This window comes from Rhipicephalus sanguineus, chromosome 8, assembly GCF_013339695.2.
Source record: "Rhipicephalus sanguineus isolate Rsan-2018 chromosome 8, BIME_Rsan_1.4, whole genome shotgun sequence".
NCBI classification, from domain to species: Eukaryota; Metazoa; Arthropoda; class Arachnida; order Ixodida; family Ixodidae; genus Rhipicephalus; species Rhipicephalus sanguineus.
Genome location: NC_051183.1, coordinates 13,449,176 through 13,464,076, shown reverse-complemented (window position 1 = coordinate 13,464,076; position 14,901 = coordinate 13,449,176). Strand labels below are relative to the sequence as shown.

Sequence of the window (14,901 nt, the reverse complement as noted above, 5' to 3'; positions counted from 1 at the left end):
CTATAGCCTTTTGAAATCTTGTATTTTTCGATGGCAAGCCATATAGCCTTCGAAAATCTTGTATTTTTCGATTTTTCATAGTGTGCTCATTCTTTGGTGCATTCGACTTTGGGACCACTTCAGCCTAAATGGCAAGCTGTAAGCCTTCGAGACCTTGTATCTTTCGATTTTTCATAGTGTGGTCATTTTTTGGGGCATTCGACTTTGTTACCACTGCAAACTAAATGGCAAGCCTTTTGAAATCTGGTATGTTTCGATGGCAAGAAATATAGCCTGTGAAAATCTTGTATTTGTCGACTTTTTATAGTGTGATCGTTTTTTGATGGATTCGAATTTGGGACCATATTCAGCCTAAATATCAAGCCTATAGCCTTTTGAAATCTTGTATTTTCGATTTTTCACAGAGCGGTTGTTTTTTTATGCATTCGGCTTTGGGACCATTTCAACCAATATGGCAAACCTATAGTCCTTGAAAATCTTGTATTTTTCAATTTTTCATAGTCCGGTCGTTTCTTGATGAAACGCCTTTGTGGGAACGACAGCGTGGGACCGCCTGGCCTTACGGTCCCATGTCGTTAGTTACGTGTCCCCTGCTTTTATTCAAAAAAGACGTTTGGTTTTTATAAAAAAAAGAGGCCCGCCATACCTTTAGGCCTTCATCTATACACGGAATATTTTCTTTGAAGTATTCACTAGCAGGCTTTATATCTACATCTTCATTACGGACAGCCATTCGTGTTTTCCACACGCTGTGCCTACAGAGTAGCATCACCACGTCGTAGGGCACACTTCCTGTATCTTCAAACCGTGAAAACCGGATTCCGAATAATGTTAATGGGAATTCTTTTTTAAGTGTCCTTTGCAGGTTATCCCAAAGGAAGACAGAGTCCCAGAAATCCAGGAAAGTACGCTCAATTGTTCGAGGTTTTTTGCAGATGTAACATTTTTCTCCTCAAGGTAGAAATATGCCCTTCTCTTTTAGCCATGGTTTGATACAGGAAGCGTGCCCGTATGTAACATGAAGAAAAAGTTTTTGTGGTAGCCCTCACTGGCATTCCTTTCACCCTCTTGAAAACATTCTTTTCATTCCCCCGGCATCTTGGAACAGGGCCCGGCATCTTGGAACAGGGCAGATAGCATCCACCAAATATCTGTACAACCGCTTTTCTTGTGTGACAGAACTCAAATATTCTAAAGAAAAGTGGCCTTTTAGGAGCCGATAAGCACTTATCTCAAACCAAAAACCTTTCTCTGACACTTCTGGTCCAGCGAATGACGTAACTACATAATCTAGCAGCGCATCACCCGGTCGCGTCTGGATGACACATCACAAGAAACCATTCTCGTCCCGCAGGAACATGAATCAAGCCACTATCTGTTTGAAAAATAGATTCAATAATCCAAGGCCACCCTTTTTCACCGAATGAAACAAATTCAAACGACTTGTACAGACGGAATCACACTTGTCGAGAGCGCCCATAGGGCCGCTTCAGCTGCCGTTTTCTGCAGAAATATACAAAAACCGACGCCGTAATGATATCTAGCATAGTCAGACTACATGCTGGGTCATTATCCTATAATTCAAGCATGAACGGAAGCTTGTAGCTAAAAGAGGTAGCAGCTGCGGACAACAACAGCGCCCATGCACAGCCACGCGCTCCGCCGCTCTACAGACAAGTGTGGTTCCGCCTGTACGCTCCTATTTACATCCCCGCACGAAAACAGCAAAAGTTCGGTGCATCTTCTGCACACTCATTCGGGACATACACAATACTTGCAACATTACACACAGTAGCTTTCGCAAATATTGAGAGGCTCCTGCCTCCGCACGTGGTTGTTTGTGCTTTTTTGAATCCGGTCAGCTTGTTCTGTCCACTGCGTCTTCGTGTCTTGGCAATGTCGTAAAGGCACGCCAAGATAACTTGCTGGGGTGTCGGTGAACGCTATACCTTCGAAAACTGATTGCCGACTGCTCCACTGGCCGTGCCAGGAGCCTAAGCTTTTTTGCCAGTTTATGGCACTAAAGAATTGTCAAACACATTTAAGCAGATTTAAGTGCCTCCCGAATGCTCTCATGATCTGTACAAAATAAGGCGATGTCGTCTGCGTAGGTTAGTATTTTCGCCTCTTGAGTTGAAAGACTATAGCCCTGGACGTTTTGGTTTTCACGTATCTTCAAACAGAAAGGCTTAAGAAAAATAGGAAAGGGGACACCCTTGTCGCACTCCCGATATCGCTCAGTCTTTTATTCATTATTAGTTGAGCGGAACATTTTTCATAAGCCATGGCGACACCACAATGAATGATTCCACCTGCGCTGATGTATTCTAACGTGGCCAGAAGAATGCTGTGAGAAACTGTCGAAAGCTTTTTCCAAATCAATCTGGACCATTGCTACGCGCCTGAGGCTCGCGTCGCAACACTCCAGTATACTTCTAGCGACGTGAATGTTAGTGAATACTGTTCGTTTCTTTATTCCGGAGGTTTGGCGAGGATCAACTGTTGTCTTAATAACAGACTGTAGTCTTTTCCCTGGTACCTTCATGTATATTTTGTAATCTACATTCCTGAGACTTATAGGCCTACATGCCTTCACTGACTGTAGCTTAATTGGGTCATTTGTTTTAGGTATTAGCACAACGTGGCTTCTTCTAAATGAGGGTGGCAGCTGTTCGTATGCTTCTGCTATAACACTATGAAGCATTTCTGCAACTTCCGTCTTAAACGTTTTGTAGAAGAGTGCTTCCAGCCCATCCGGTCCCGGCGACTTCCCGCCACCAAGGTGTTCTGTTGCGTCTAAAATTTCAGTAACTGAGGTAGGCCTTTCGAGTCCCTCTTTCACTTCGTCATCAACCTTTGGTAGAAGCGCCAGAAAGGTATCTTCGAACTCTTCGGATACCTTGACCTGTCTGCCTAACAATGTCTTGTAATGCTCAACAAAAGCTGTCTCGATTGTACCTTTGTCTGCCGAAAAAGTGTCGTCGAACAAGATTTCTTTACGGTTACTTGATGCATAACCGTTCTCTTCACTGAGCGCACGTTTTGTTGGCGCTTCCCCATGCCGTAATCGCTCCATTCGTGCCCTTACCTCTGCGCCTTGATAACGCTCCGCGTCCATCGCTTCAAGTTCGCTTTTGATCGTTCTTATTTCTGTACTAAATAATTCCGGTACAGTGCACTCGGCGTTTAGAAAGTAATCGAGCATGTTTTGTAATTCTTTTTCTCTTTGTTTTGCTTTGCGGCGTATCACCGTTGTCCTCTCGATAGCAAGCAGTTCAACTTGGTTTTTAAAATTCTCCCATACCTCCGCTATGTTTGATACAGCATCTTTTCTTATTGTTTGGATTTTTTCCATTATGGTTTTCACGAAGCATTCGCCTTTTAAGATATTAGAATTCCTTTGCCAGAGTTCGCAGGTAAACTTCGACCCATTGTACTTTTTCCCGACCGAACACATCACTATGCTGTGGTCGCTAAAGCTCGCATGTTTCACTGCGTAGTTCGTGACCATTGGCACAAGACCCGCTAACCCGGTCTAACCCAGCAAAGCTCTCCCCTTGGAAGTGAGTGTAAAAAAACTTTATTTCCACTTAAGATGTTTTCGACGTCAGCTAATTCAAAATTCGACATGATTTCGTGAAGCCCCATTGCACTGATATCCCTCGCATTCTGCACTCGGTTTTCCGGCATGTAAACACAATTACAACCTCCTAGAAGAACCACATTTCTGTCAGGTGTCAAAATTAAGGGTTAGCCACATAATCAAAAATGCATTTCTTTCCTGTACGATGTTTAAGCATATACACATATTATTCGCCAACATACATCATATAAATAAAAATCGCACAGTACAAACCGCTTATCCTGGGTTGTTAACACACTTTGTTCAACGATACCGACAGCATTACGCAGCATTATTAAACACCCCCCTGGCCTGCCCAGCGCATGACTTATACAAACATTATACCGGGATTTAAACATAGCAACCATTTTCGCTGTTTGCTCTTCACTCTCAATTTTTGTTTCTTTGACAGCAAGAACAGCTATGTCGTTTTCCAACAATAGGCGACTTAATTGCACATGTCGCTGCCGGGCCGTTAACCCTCGAACATTAAGCGGGGCAATACGAAGTGCTACATCTTGATTATTTGCCACGGCAAGGGAAGAGCAAGCTCAAAGCACATTCGCATAACGAATTATACTGCTGACAAACTTACATCATTCTGCTCTCCCTTCATGGTTGACGCATAGTTTGTAGGCCCAACGGTTGCGTTGCAAACTAACACTGGGGTCAGGAAGTTTTGCACGAAGGCCGTCCACAACCGTAGGTCGGCAAAAAATGTGGAGCTCCCCGAGACTCACTCATGGAATATATTTTGCCCTCAGGGCTCATTGGGTCTCAGAATCACCAAAATTTTCCTCAACTGGACTCACTCGGACTCAGACTCACTAAAATTTTTCTCAACCGGACTCACTGTGACTCAAGCTCACCAGAATATTGCTCACTCGGACTCACTCAGACACAGACTTACGGCTCGATCTGAGTCATCATCATCGTCATCAGCAGCCACATTATCAACAACGTGCATTCACGTAGTTACGTGTGCTGCCTGACAGGAGCGTGGTGTATATGCTTCGCTGCTTCGAGAAATATTGAATTAAGTCGTAGCGGGTACTTCGCAACTGTACTTGCATTATCGTCCCATATCGAGTGTTTACAGCGGTGCATGTCACGCACACAGACGCTCCTTCCCTTTTAACACGGTTGAGATGCTCACCCAGAAGCGAAGCATGGCAATCGAATGAGAAGGCGATGAGAACGGTAACGCTTTGCATTCCATTCTTCAGTGAAACATTCGACTTACGAACGAAGACATGGACAGGATAAGAAGACACATAACGACATCTGGCGTTGTGTGTCTCGCTATCCTGTCCACGTCCTTGTTCGGCGGTAGAACGTTTCACAGTATTCACCATAACCAACTAGCCCATACGTAAAAGCTTAGCGATATTCTACTGTTCAGGTCTCCTAGGTTTCGGAATGTTTCGTTCATCTCTAAAATTGGCCATGCGTGTATGTCTATCAAAAATAGTAGGCTCATAGCGTTGGGAAATCTCGAATAATGCGGTTTCGGAACGTTTCGTCCATATTTGTGGAAATTCGGGAAGACAGTCTTTTTTTTTCCACGAAATATTGCAAGCCTATTATAGCCTACGGGAAATATCGAATATTTTGGTTTCGGAATGCTTTGTCCATAATTGTTAGAATTCGTGAAGCGTGTACGTTTCACAAAATATTGCAAGCATGTAGCCGGTTCTCGTTCCTCGTAAGCATAACCGTACCAAGGATTCCGCCATCATTAAATATCTCTCCGCCTTTCCACCCCGTGAGAGAGAGAGAGAACAACTTTATTGGTTCGATCCGGCAAAACAGGGGAGGGGATAGGGATGGAGACTCTTGCGTGCCCGCTTGCCCTACGGAGGCGGGGGCCGTACTACAAGCCCGAAGGCGAGCACTGGCCGCCTAGCGCTCCAAGGGGAACGTGGCACGTGCTGGATCTTGTCTCTGTGGGTAATCTTGCCTTCGTTGTGATGCTCCGTATCTTCTTCCTAGACCTTGTGTCCACCCTTATACGTTGCCCCGCGAGCGAGACGACGTTTCGGGTTTCGGCCGGTCTAGGAGCTCGAGGACGTGCTGGACGACGGCCCGTTGAGTCTCGAGGTCTGTGCTGGTAATCTTATTGCCGATCTTGTCTGGCATCTCGATGTCTTGCGTGTTGGGTGCGGGAGGCGAGCATTCCCAGAGTATATGGCTCTGGGTGGCCCGTGCCTTCTTACACCGTTGGCAGCGCCGCACGCAAAATCCTACAAGCTTGCGGGGTGCTCATCCAAGCTGCGTACTTTAGGACTTATTGGAGATGCCGACCACACAGCCAAATAATGCCTCGTGAAAGCCGAAGCAATCTGATGCGATGCGATTTGATCGAAGGTCGATTGCCTCCACCAGGAGGTGCCCACCGGACCCGAGCCCCCCCCCCCCCCCCCCCGACTCGAAATTAAAGAGCACAAAATGACACTCGACCACACTTACCAGCCTGGATCCCATATCGGATCGAGGACGTGCCCCCCCCCCCGCCCCTGAAACAAATATCTGCCTACGCCACTGCCTCCACGTTTCAAAGCGCCGACTCATGCGCCTTGACACTTAGTAATAAAGTCAGCAGTTTCCTTCCTTTACGATTTTATATGCGTCAAATGAGCGACGCGGGAAACGTGCTTTACTTTCGGGAAGGTGATAGGACAAAAGAAAAAAAAGCAAAAAAAAAAAGCGCGCGAGCCACGATGTCCGTGTACGATCACTCTGCAGTGTTTGTGGAAAGCGCGTAGCTCGCGCACGCGCAGTGTACTTTATATATATATATATATATATATATATATATATATATATATATATATATATATATATATATATATATATATATATATATATATATATATATATATATATATATATATATATATATATATATATATATATATTAGATTCATGCTCGCGAAGCGGGCCTCCCTCTCGGGCGCTGGGAGGAAGCAAATGGGTCGCGTAATTTTATGCTCAGCGGCAATTTGTTGCGGATCCCGACGGGAGGGAAGGCAGGCAATCAACCTAATGGCCGATGTATGCCGGCTTTGCGTCTCTGTGACGATGCTGCTGGCAGGGCGGCTGGCGGTGCACTGTGTACACTTTGCCCAAGCATGACGTCACGAGCGAGCATCTTTTTCTTTCGCCCGCTCGCTCTCATCTGCGTCATTTCTTCTTTCGCCGCAGATATTGCGGACGCCAATCGTTTCTCTTCGGAAGGAGGTCATAAAAATGGGGTCGGGATTTTTGATGTTTTTTCGTGGCACGGAACGCACAATTTCTTTCGTCAGTAAGTGCGGTATATATGCAGTTGCTTTAGGCACCAGTCTTCTTAAACGCGACAGCGTTAAGGAGCTTGTGTCGCAGAAAAATCGTTAGCAGTGGTGAAAACTTGTGATCAGTGGTGCCAGCACATCTAGTACTGGCTACTGGCTGAACATCGTCCATAATGTCGGCCAGTGTTGCCAAATGACGGGTAAATGGCAGCTAGCGCTAGCGATAGAGTGGTATCTTGGACAGTGTCGAATTTCGCCATGTTGTCAAATTCGTCATCTTCTCCCCTCTGATTGTCCAGGAAGACTGCTACGGCCATTCTTATTGGCTTAAAATACCGCGATTACATAAATTGGTAACATGGCGAAATTTGACAGTGTCCGGAATAATATCCCTCGATACATACGACTGTATGATTGCTAATGACTGCTAAATGCTGTATAACGGCGGCTGGTGTTCGCTACAAAATGGCCAACGTCACCTAGTGTTGCCATATTATTCGTTAAACTATGGAATTAGAAATCATCATGTGACGTCACTATGACGTCACGCCACGCGATGACGTGATCACATGACATCTTCGCTTGGTCAAAGGTGGGCCGATCACGGAGGCAGTGCATAACCAGCTGAGGTGCAGAAAGCTTACAGTTACTCCACTTTTTGAGGCAGTAAGAAACCACGTGCAGAAATATGTCGGAGCGGTGCGAGGGATGTTCAATACATCGTCTGGGAAGAAGATGGGTTTCGCCTTCAAGTTGTCTTAGGTGAATTCATAAGGGACCCTGTGAGTTGTTCCTTCACTTTGCTGCACACGTAACGTGTTCGCGTTCTGCCCCACTTTCTTTAACCATAGAAAATTTTCGGTTGCCCGACGAAATGCATCTCCATGGCTTTTAAAATGGTCTTTAGTCTCAGGTTATGTACAGGTGCAGAGTGCCACACTCCCACAATGCTAATTTTTATGTGTTCGACATTCATCAAACTATCTCACTGTATGCGTCCTCGTTGTCAAGAGTGCCGGCTCTCGCTATAGCCAACACTTATAGACCACCAATAGTTGCGGAAGCGTACTATTCAATTAGTAATTTGGGCAAGTTGGTGATCACTGAACTTGTGCATCTTAGCAAAAGCAAAGCAACAATCGCAGAGACGTAAACAGGACTGGCGCCAGTGATGCAAAACGATGGCAATGCACATGCATGCGCAGAACCCACAGAGCGTTGTGGACAGCGCTGCTAACGCAGATAATTGCAATGTCTCTTAATATAAGTCTTTTCCTTTGCATGCAAAACTAGTGAAGCTGAGCTCACACATTTATCTGCTTCTAGACTGACGCAGAGAGGCTAATTAATTTCGTGAGCTTGCTGGGCAGCAAAGCTGTGCAAGATACAGCTGCCCTTAATGTCAGCAAGCTACTCAGCAAGCTCGCTGTTGCTCAGCTGCGAGCTCAGCAAGCGCGTCAAATCTATGAGGCTTCCTGAACTATAGTACAGAAGCATTTAAATCTGTGAGCTCACCTTCGCTGGTTTTGCATGCCAAGGAAAAAGCTCATCTGAAGCGACATTGCAGGCATATCAGCGCCGTCTGCACCTCCTTGCGGGTTCTGCCTATGTATGAGCATTGTCATCGCTTCACGTCAGTAAGCTTTCAGTTGATGTCTCGCGCCCGTCATGTTTACGAGCTCTTCTGTGATTGCTGCAGTGGCTACGGTGCTCGGCTGCTGACCCGAAGGTCGTGGTTTCGATCCCGGCCGCGGCGGTCGCATTTCGGTGGAAGCGAAATGGTAGAGGACCGTGTACTGGTCGATGCCACTGTACGTTAAAGAACACCAGATGGTCGAAATTTCCGGAGCCCTCCACTACGGCGTTCCTCGTAATCATATCGTGATTGACATGTGCAAGCCCAAATAATATTATTAAGATGCTCAAGTTCAGTTGCGAAACTCCGTTCCGAAACGCGGACATGCCATGAACAAAGTCGCGGATTACCTTGCAATGAGCTTTCCTGCTTCTACTTTGTCTATAGATAGAATTCATATATAGTGCGCAACGCGCTCAACAGTAGCACGTGGTTTGAAGATAGGAAATACTTATTTCTGCAACCTAGAGTTACTCTATATTCATCATGAGAATTTCAGCAAAAGACAAGGGCACAGTGTAGCGGACAAACGAGCGCTTAATGGTCCCCCATATACAATGCGTCTTTTGTGCCCGCTGAAATATGAAGCAACTCGCCCAACGCTCAGTTTTATTGCTCTGTATTCTACTGCAACCAATAAGGGAGCGCGGCGTAGCTTCGTTGGAGAGAGGGAATTGAAATAAAAGAGCGGAAAGGAGAGGCTCGAGAAATGAGTACCCGCAACACCGAGCGTCAGAATGGGGTACCTTTCTTCCTATTAGATAAACTAATGAGTACCTGATGGCGTTGGGAAACATCGCATTGCAGGCGGACATTCGACCGGCGCTCCTGCTTTTTCTTCCCTCCACGGTTTTAAGAATAAATAGCATTTGAAAAATACACCTTCAAAAGGTGCAGCCCGCGTGAGACTGTTGCCAGGCGTACACATACCTTAGTGCAAAAGGATGCAAGATTGGGCAAGTTGGTTCATAGTTTAAAGTAATGCAAAATACGGAAGCACAAGACAAAGAAGACCACAGGACAGGGCGCTTAACTAACAGCTGCTGCAACAGTTGTTACAGTTACAGTAAACTAACAACTACAACAGTTTTTGCAGTAACAGTGCACTAAGAACTACAACAGTTGTTACAGGACAAGGCGCTGAACTATACAACTAAGAACAGTTGTTAGTTTAGCGCCTTCTCCTGTGGTCTTCTTTGTCGTGTGCTTCCGTCTTTTGCCCTGCTTTAAACTAAAAAAAAAAAAAACTATAAAACTACATACCTTACGGTTGGTGCCGTCTCCATGACGGCCAATAGGTGTCTGGCGTGTTTTGCTTGTCGTACGCAAAAGCGAACTCTTTGAGATAAGAGTTTCTTCCTTAAAGGAAATTGTTGCGGGGGCGTCAGCTCGGGCAGCAGTCGCGCCCCACAAGTGAAGGAAACTGAAACACGAACGTCCCTATAGATGAATTTTTAATGAACAGGTTTATGCACAGTATGAGGTATATTAAAGGAAACTGAGTGTGTTCGTACTCGTCATTTTTTTTTTTCCAGAAACGATGACTCCGAGCACATTCGCTGAAACCACAGCCTACAAGGCGCCATCAGAGATCAGACATTCCGCTCAGTGCTTCAGGCTTTTTTTTTGTTTCTTTCTTCAATACAGGCCTACGTTTAAACAAAAAGACATACTTGCAACATCTGCTTGTAAAAAGGCTGTCGAAAACGAAGTTGGCAGTTCGCATTGTCCCATCATTAGCACTACGTGGCGAATATTGCACCGAAAGTGGCAGCGAACGCCAACTCTTTATCGATCAGTACGTCTACATAGTTTGCCTCGCTCTTAGTTCAGGAGATCACCGTTCAACACGTTTCTGGGTCGATCAAGGTGCGAAACAATTGCAGCTACAAAGTCGGTTACAATCTAAGAATGAATACAAGCCCCGCCCACCGAACTGCGGCACGCTTGCCATTCATCCGTACAAAAGAGTCGTATTAAGTGGTTTCCTTTCAAACCGTAAGTTCGTTTTCGCTGCTAATGTAAACACTACGCATACGAGAAATTAACAGTTTGTCATCCCTACTTAAAATAATACGTTTCCCGAGAAGTGATGTAGGAATCGTTGCTGAAATTTTCCAGGAAGTTCAAGTTTTTCGACCGAAAACCATGCAGCAACACGAACATGTGTCTGTACGTGAAAATTACCGACCTGTAATACGCGAAAGGAGCGTGACGTCACGGAAATGAGCAAGTACGATTGGACGGGGCATCATTGAAAATTCTCTCCGGGTGGGGCAGTGATGGCGGGGGCGAGGCTCACATTTTTTCTAAGGTTGTAGCCGACTATAGTATTGTCGCGCTGGAAATATATTTGATATTCTCCTGTGTTTGTGGCATATACGAGAATAAGGAATTCAAATCTTGGCAAAAAGGAAAAGCTGAAGGGAACAAATAAGCGACATTACATTTGATAGTTTTGTCAATATGCGAAGACACTGCTCCTATGCTTCAATGGTTGTCATGCAAGTCGTAATACAAAATTTTGCACATAAGCTTGTTTCGTACGTTGAGCGTTCTAAGAGTAAAATTATACTCCATGCAGAAATAACAGCCATCACGCAAACCCTGCATCATATTTTCTAACGTGACCTGTGTAATGAAAAGAAAGCTTATTCACTAATATTTGTCAGTTGTTTTCCCAGTAAGTGGCGTTACGTCGTTTACGTTCATTTAGGGACGCGAAATTGAAGCGCGCTATACTTCTTATTGCTCAGTCATTCATGCGCAGTGCTCATGTACCTAAACGAAGCGGTTACCTTATACCGATACCTGCAAACATGCATCTCGTCTCGTGGTACGAAAGCAACCTCATCCTGTTTCACTTCACATCAATTCGGGACAAGAACTCCACAACAGCACCGGCGGAATGCAGAAAGATCCAAAAAATGCATTAAAAGTGATGATCGAATAAATTATTTCTTTTCTACGCTACATTCGATCTTCGTTATACGCTCATCTGAATGGGCGTTCGCTCCTTGACGGAAGGAACAGGACGCGACTTCGGTGACACTTCAGGCCAACGCAAGCACGCACGTCAGGTCAAAGGTCATCTCCATGAGTTCAGTGTCGATGACACTGCAAAACGTGTCGTCGTTATGGGACGCAACGACTGTATCGTGACTTATGTGATTGGCCCAGCAAGCCCCGTTTGAAATTTGCAGCTCTCCCCTGCTTCTTCGACGCGGTTATGACTGTTCCGCGTATGCAGTTTCTCACAAGCCGAACACACGCGTACCCTCTCGGCGAGTTTAAAAGCCGTTTCGCACCATGCAGCTCTCTACAAAAATTTACAGGGCGAAACCAAGATCGGCGACTGCCCAGTTAGCACGCGAATTATGGGCAGTTGTGCACCGTTTCTAATTGTAAAAAATAATCGTAGGCGTGCGCACGGAGTAGGAGCAGGGGGTGCGGGGGGTGCGGCCCTTAATTATCAGAGGTGCGCCAACTCTGCACCTTACCTTAACTCAGATTTGTACCTTTACTGTTTAAAGTGCAGTGCTATGGACATGCAAGTTTTTGACGATAATGTCAGTCGAGGACCCTTCACACTGCATACCAAGAACTGTTCACTTCCCACCTTTATTCTCAGAAACTCGGGAACCAAAGGCAGGCCTTTCTTTATTATGTGGTTCGGAGATGTTAGCGCTTTTGTATAGCACCGGCTACACCTTTCACAGATAATAGCATACGTGATAATCACAGCAGCGAAAATACCGTTGTTAGAAGCACATCATAACTTCATTTTTTATTTTTGCTTTCATTGTGAAGCTTGTTTCCTTTCGGACTCGAAGAAACAAGAAAAGGGGGTGGGTGGGGGGACGGCGCTTCAGTGAAATTTTGACTCGCCTAATCGAGGACCCTGCGCACGCCTATAGGTGTAACGCGAGGAAATCTGGAAAACTCATGTTCCTGTACTCGTTGGAAAAGCAGTCCTGGACTTGTACGCCTCACAACAGTTTGGGCTCGGTGTCATAAGCACCTATACACACCAATTATACCGTGTAGTCTAAAAACACCATATGTCACTGTCATGATCGACGAGATAGGGAGAGTATAGAAACGACTAGAACCAAGGCAGCACTCAGCGTGGTGAAAAAAAAAAAAAACACAAACTTGGTCGTAACCTCGGCTGGCCGGACCAGGCGAAACTTTGCGCGCGACTAGTAACTTACCGAATGGGCGGCCTGTCGCTCGTTGCATTGACCAGGCGAACATTCCACCGCATTTAACGGTATGAGTGACCCAATCTTTCTTAAGCACTGGAAACGTTTCGATCAGCGACGCCTACGGTGTAGCACGACTCTTGACTATTCAGAGACAGTGCGCACCTTGCTGGGTGGACGTTCGCTAACTCATAACAGACTCGGAAATATAGGCTTAAACGCGGCCGCCAAAGTATTCCGTGGTGTCATAGTCCGTAATGAAAGCTTCAGGACATTTGTGAAAGACGGCGCCACCAGCCTCTCCAGACATAGCAGCGCCCTGTGAGATCGCGATGCCCTCTTCCGTGTACCTAGCCAGAGGGCTTGCACTTATATTTTTGCGTGTCGTGCTTAACGGCGACGCACTTTACGTTTCTCGCCGCCAGAGGCCTAGCGTCACACAACGTAAGGCCGGTAGATGAGGTCCGTGCTACGGCCCGTGGGCTGGGAACATAGCGACAGCGCCATATTGGAGTCCGCCATTCCCGGCGACAAATCAACGTCCGGCTCGACGTCACTGTTGGCGCCGCGCGACGACACACTCTCACTGTCCTGCTGATGGTGATGCGGCTGTTGCTGCTGGAGTCGAAGGTGGAGGTCTCGCGCCACGGGAGAGTCCGGGTAATCGACGCCGCTATTCAGAGGTAGCCGGTGCTGGGGAGGGGCGTGCTGCGGGTGCCGGTGCGGCTGCTGCGACGGCTGTTGTGATGTGGGCGGCTGGGCAGTTGCACTGCCCGTGGACGGTGCCGGGCTCTGTCGGCACTGGTCGGCGCCTTTCTCGGCTGCTCGTGCCTTGGCCTCCTGCTGCGCCTTCTTGCTCCGTTTCCACTTCATGCGCCGGTTCTGGAACCAGATTTTCACCTGAAACAGAGGAAACGGTGGCATTGAAGGTTGCCAAATCGTTTGGACGTTGTGTTTGTTGTATTAACGCTTAGGTGCCTTCATATACACATGCCGAAAGTTTATTAAGCGGGACGGCTATTGATATTAGCACTAAATGTGCGTGCTATATACGGACAGTGCAGTAAAAACAGATATTTCATGCGACAACAAAAAGTCACCGTTTCGCCCAAAATACGAAGAACAGATAGCGAGAGCAGCGCATTAAACAGCTATGCAATACAGGTTCCGTAGTTTGGCCGGTCCTCCCCGCCACGGTGGTCTAGTGGTTATGGCGCTCGACTGCTGACCCGAAGGTCGCGGGATCGAATCCCGGCCGCGGCGGCTGCATTTTCGATGGAGGCAAAAATGTTTGAGGCCCGTGTACTTAGATTTAGGTGCACGTTAAAGAACCCCAGGTGGTCGAAATTTCCGGAGCCCTCCACTATACGGCGTCTCTCATAATCATATCGTGGTTTTGGGACGTTAAACCCCAGACATTATTATTATTAGTTTGGTTGGTCCTCTCCACTGCAGTAAACACTGCTCTACCGATACATTAAACGAGGCCTCGGGGCCATGGCTACGGGCCTGCGGCCGCGAGTTCCGCGCAAGCGCAGTGAGTACCGTGCTGTTCGCGAACGGCTTGCTTCGCGATAATTCGAAGCAAGCACAGAAGTGAGCAAACGCATCGCGTTGCATCTCGCTCCTTCGAGATGACTCGAGCTGCAACATGATGAGCGTGGATACACGGGGCTCAGGCGGAGGCTGCGCACACAAAGCAACCTGCTATATCGGCTCGCATAGACTTTAGAACCGCCGCAGATTACTTGCAAGATAGGACGCCGCCATTTACGACTGTTGCTGCGAGGAGCAATGGTCTGGCCGCTCCCGACCGGGTTGACTATAGAAGCGAAGCCGCACGCTTAAGGCAACATTATCTTCATTTGATATCAATGTCAGTGCAGTAATGCTGTCGATTTCACTGTTGCAAATATGTGCTGCGCGGACGCCGTGTAGGTTGCACACACCAAATCGTTCGCTCGTACAACCGGCCGTTGACGTCGTTGCCTTTCTGCGGCGCTTAGTGCAGCAGTCTCTTTATTTGGTGTTGTCCGAAGAGAAACAATGAAATGCTTTCTTTTATTAAATGTGTCCATGAGAGGCTGGCATATCAAACGATGCCCGCTACTTCACTCTTAAGCGGCCAATACATAGCAAAGATAG

General features: G+C 46.7%; 1 protein-coding gene across 1 annotated transcript in view; it reads right to left on the bottom strand.

Annotated features, from left to right (window-relative positions):
- Window positions 1-12,353: 12,353 nt before the first annotated feature.
- Window positions 12,354-14,901, bottom strand: part of LOC125759701 (motor neuron and pancreas homeobox protein 1-like) — an 85,792-nt gene continuing 83,244 nt past the window's right edge. The window contains exon 3 of the mRNA XM_049418762.1: window positions 12,354-13,656. Coding sequence (XP_049274719.1) covers window positions 13,192-13,656 — 465 coding nt within the window. The 3' untranslated portion in view covers window positions 12,354-13,191. The remainder of the gene's footprint in view (window positions 13,657-14,901) is intronic.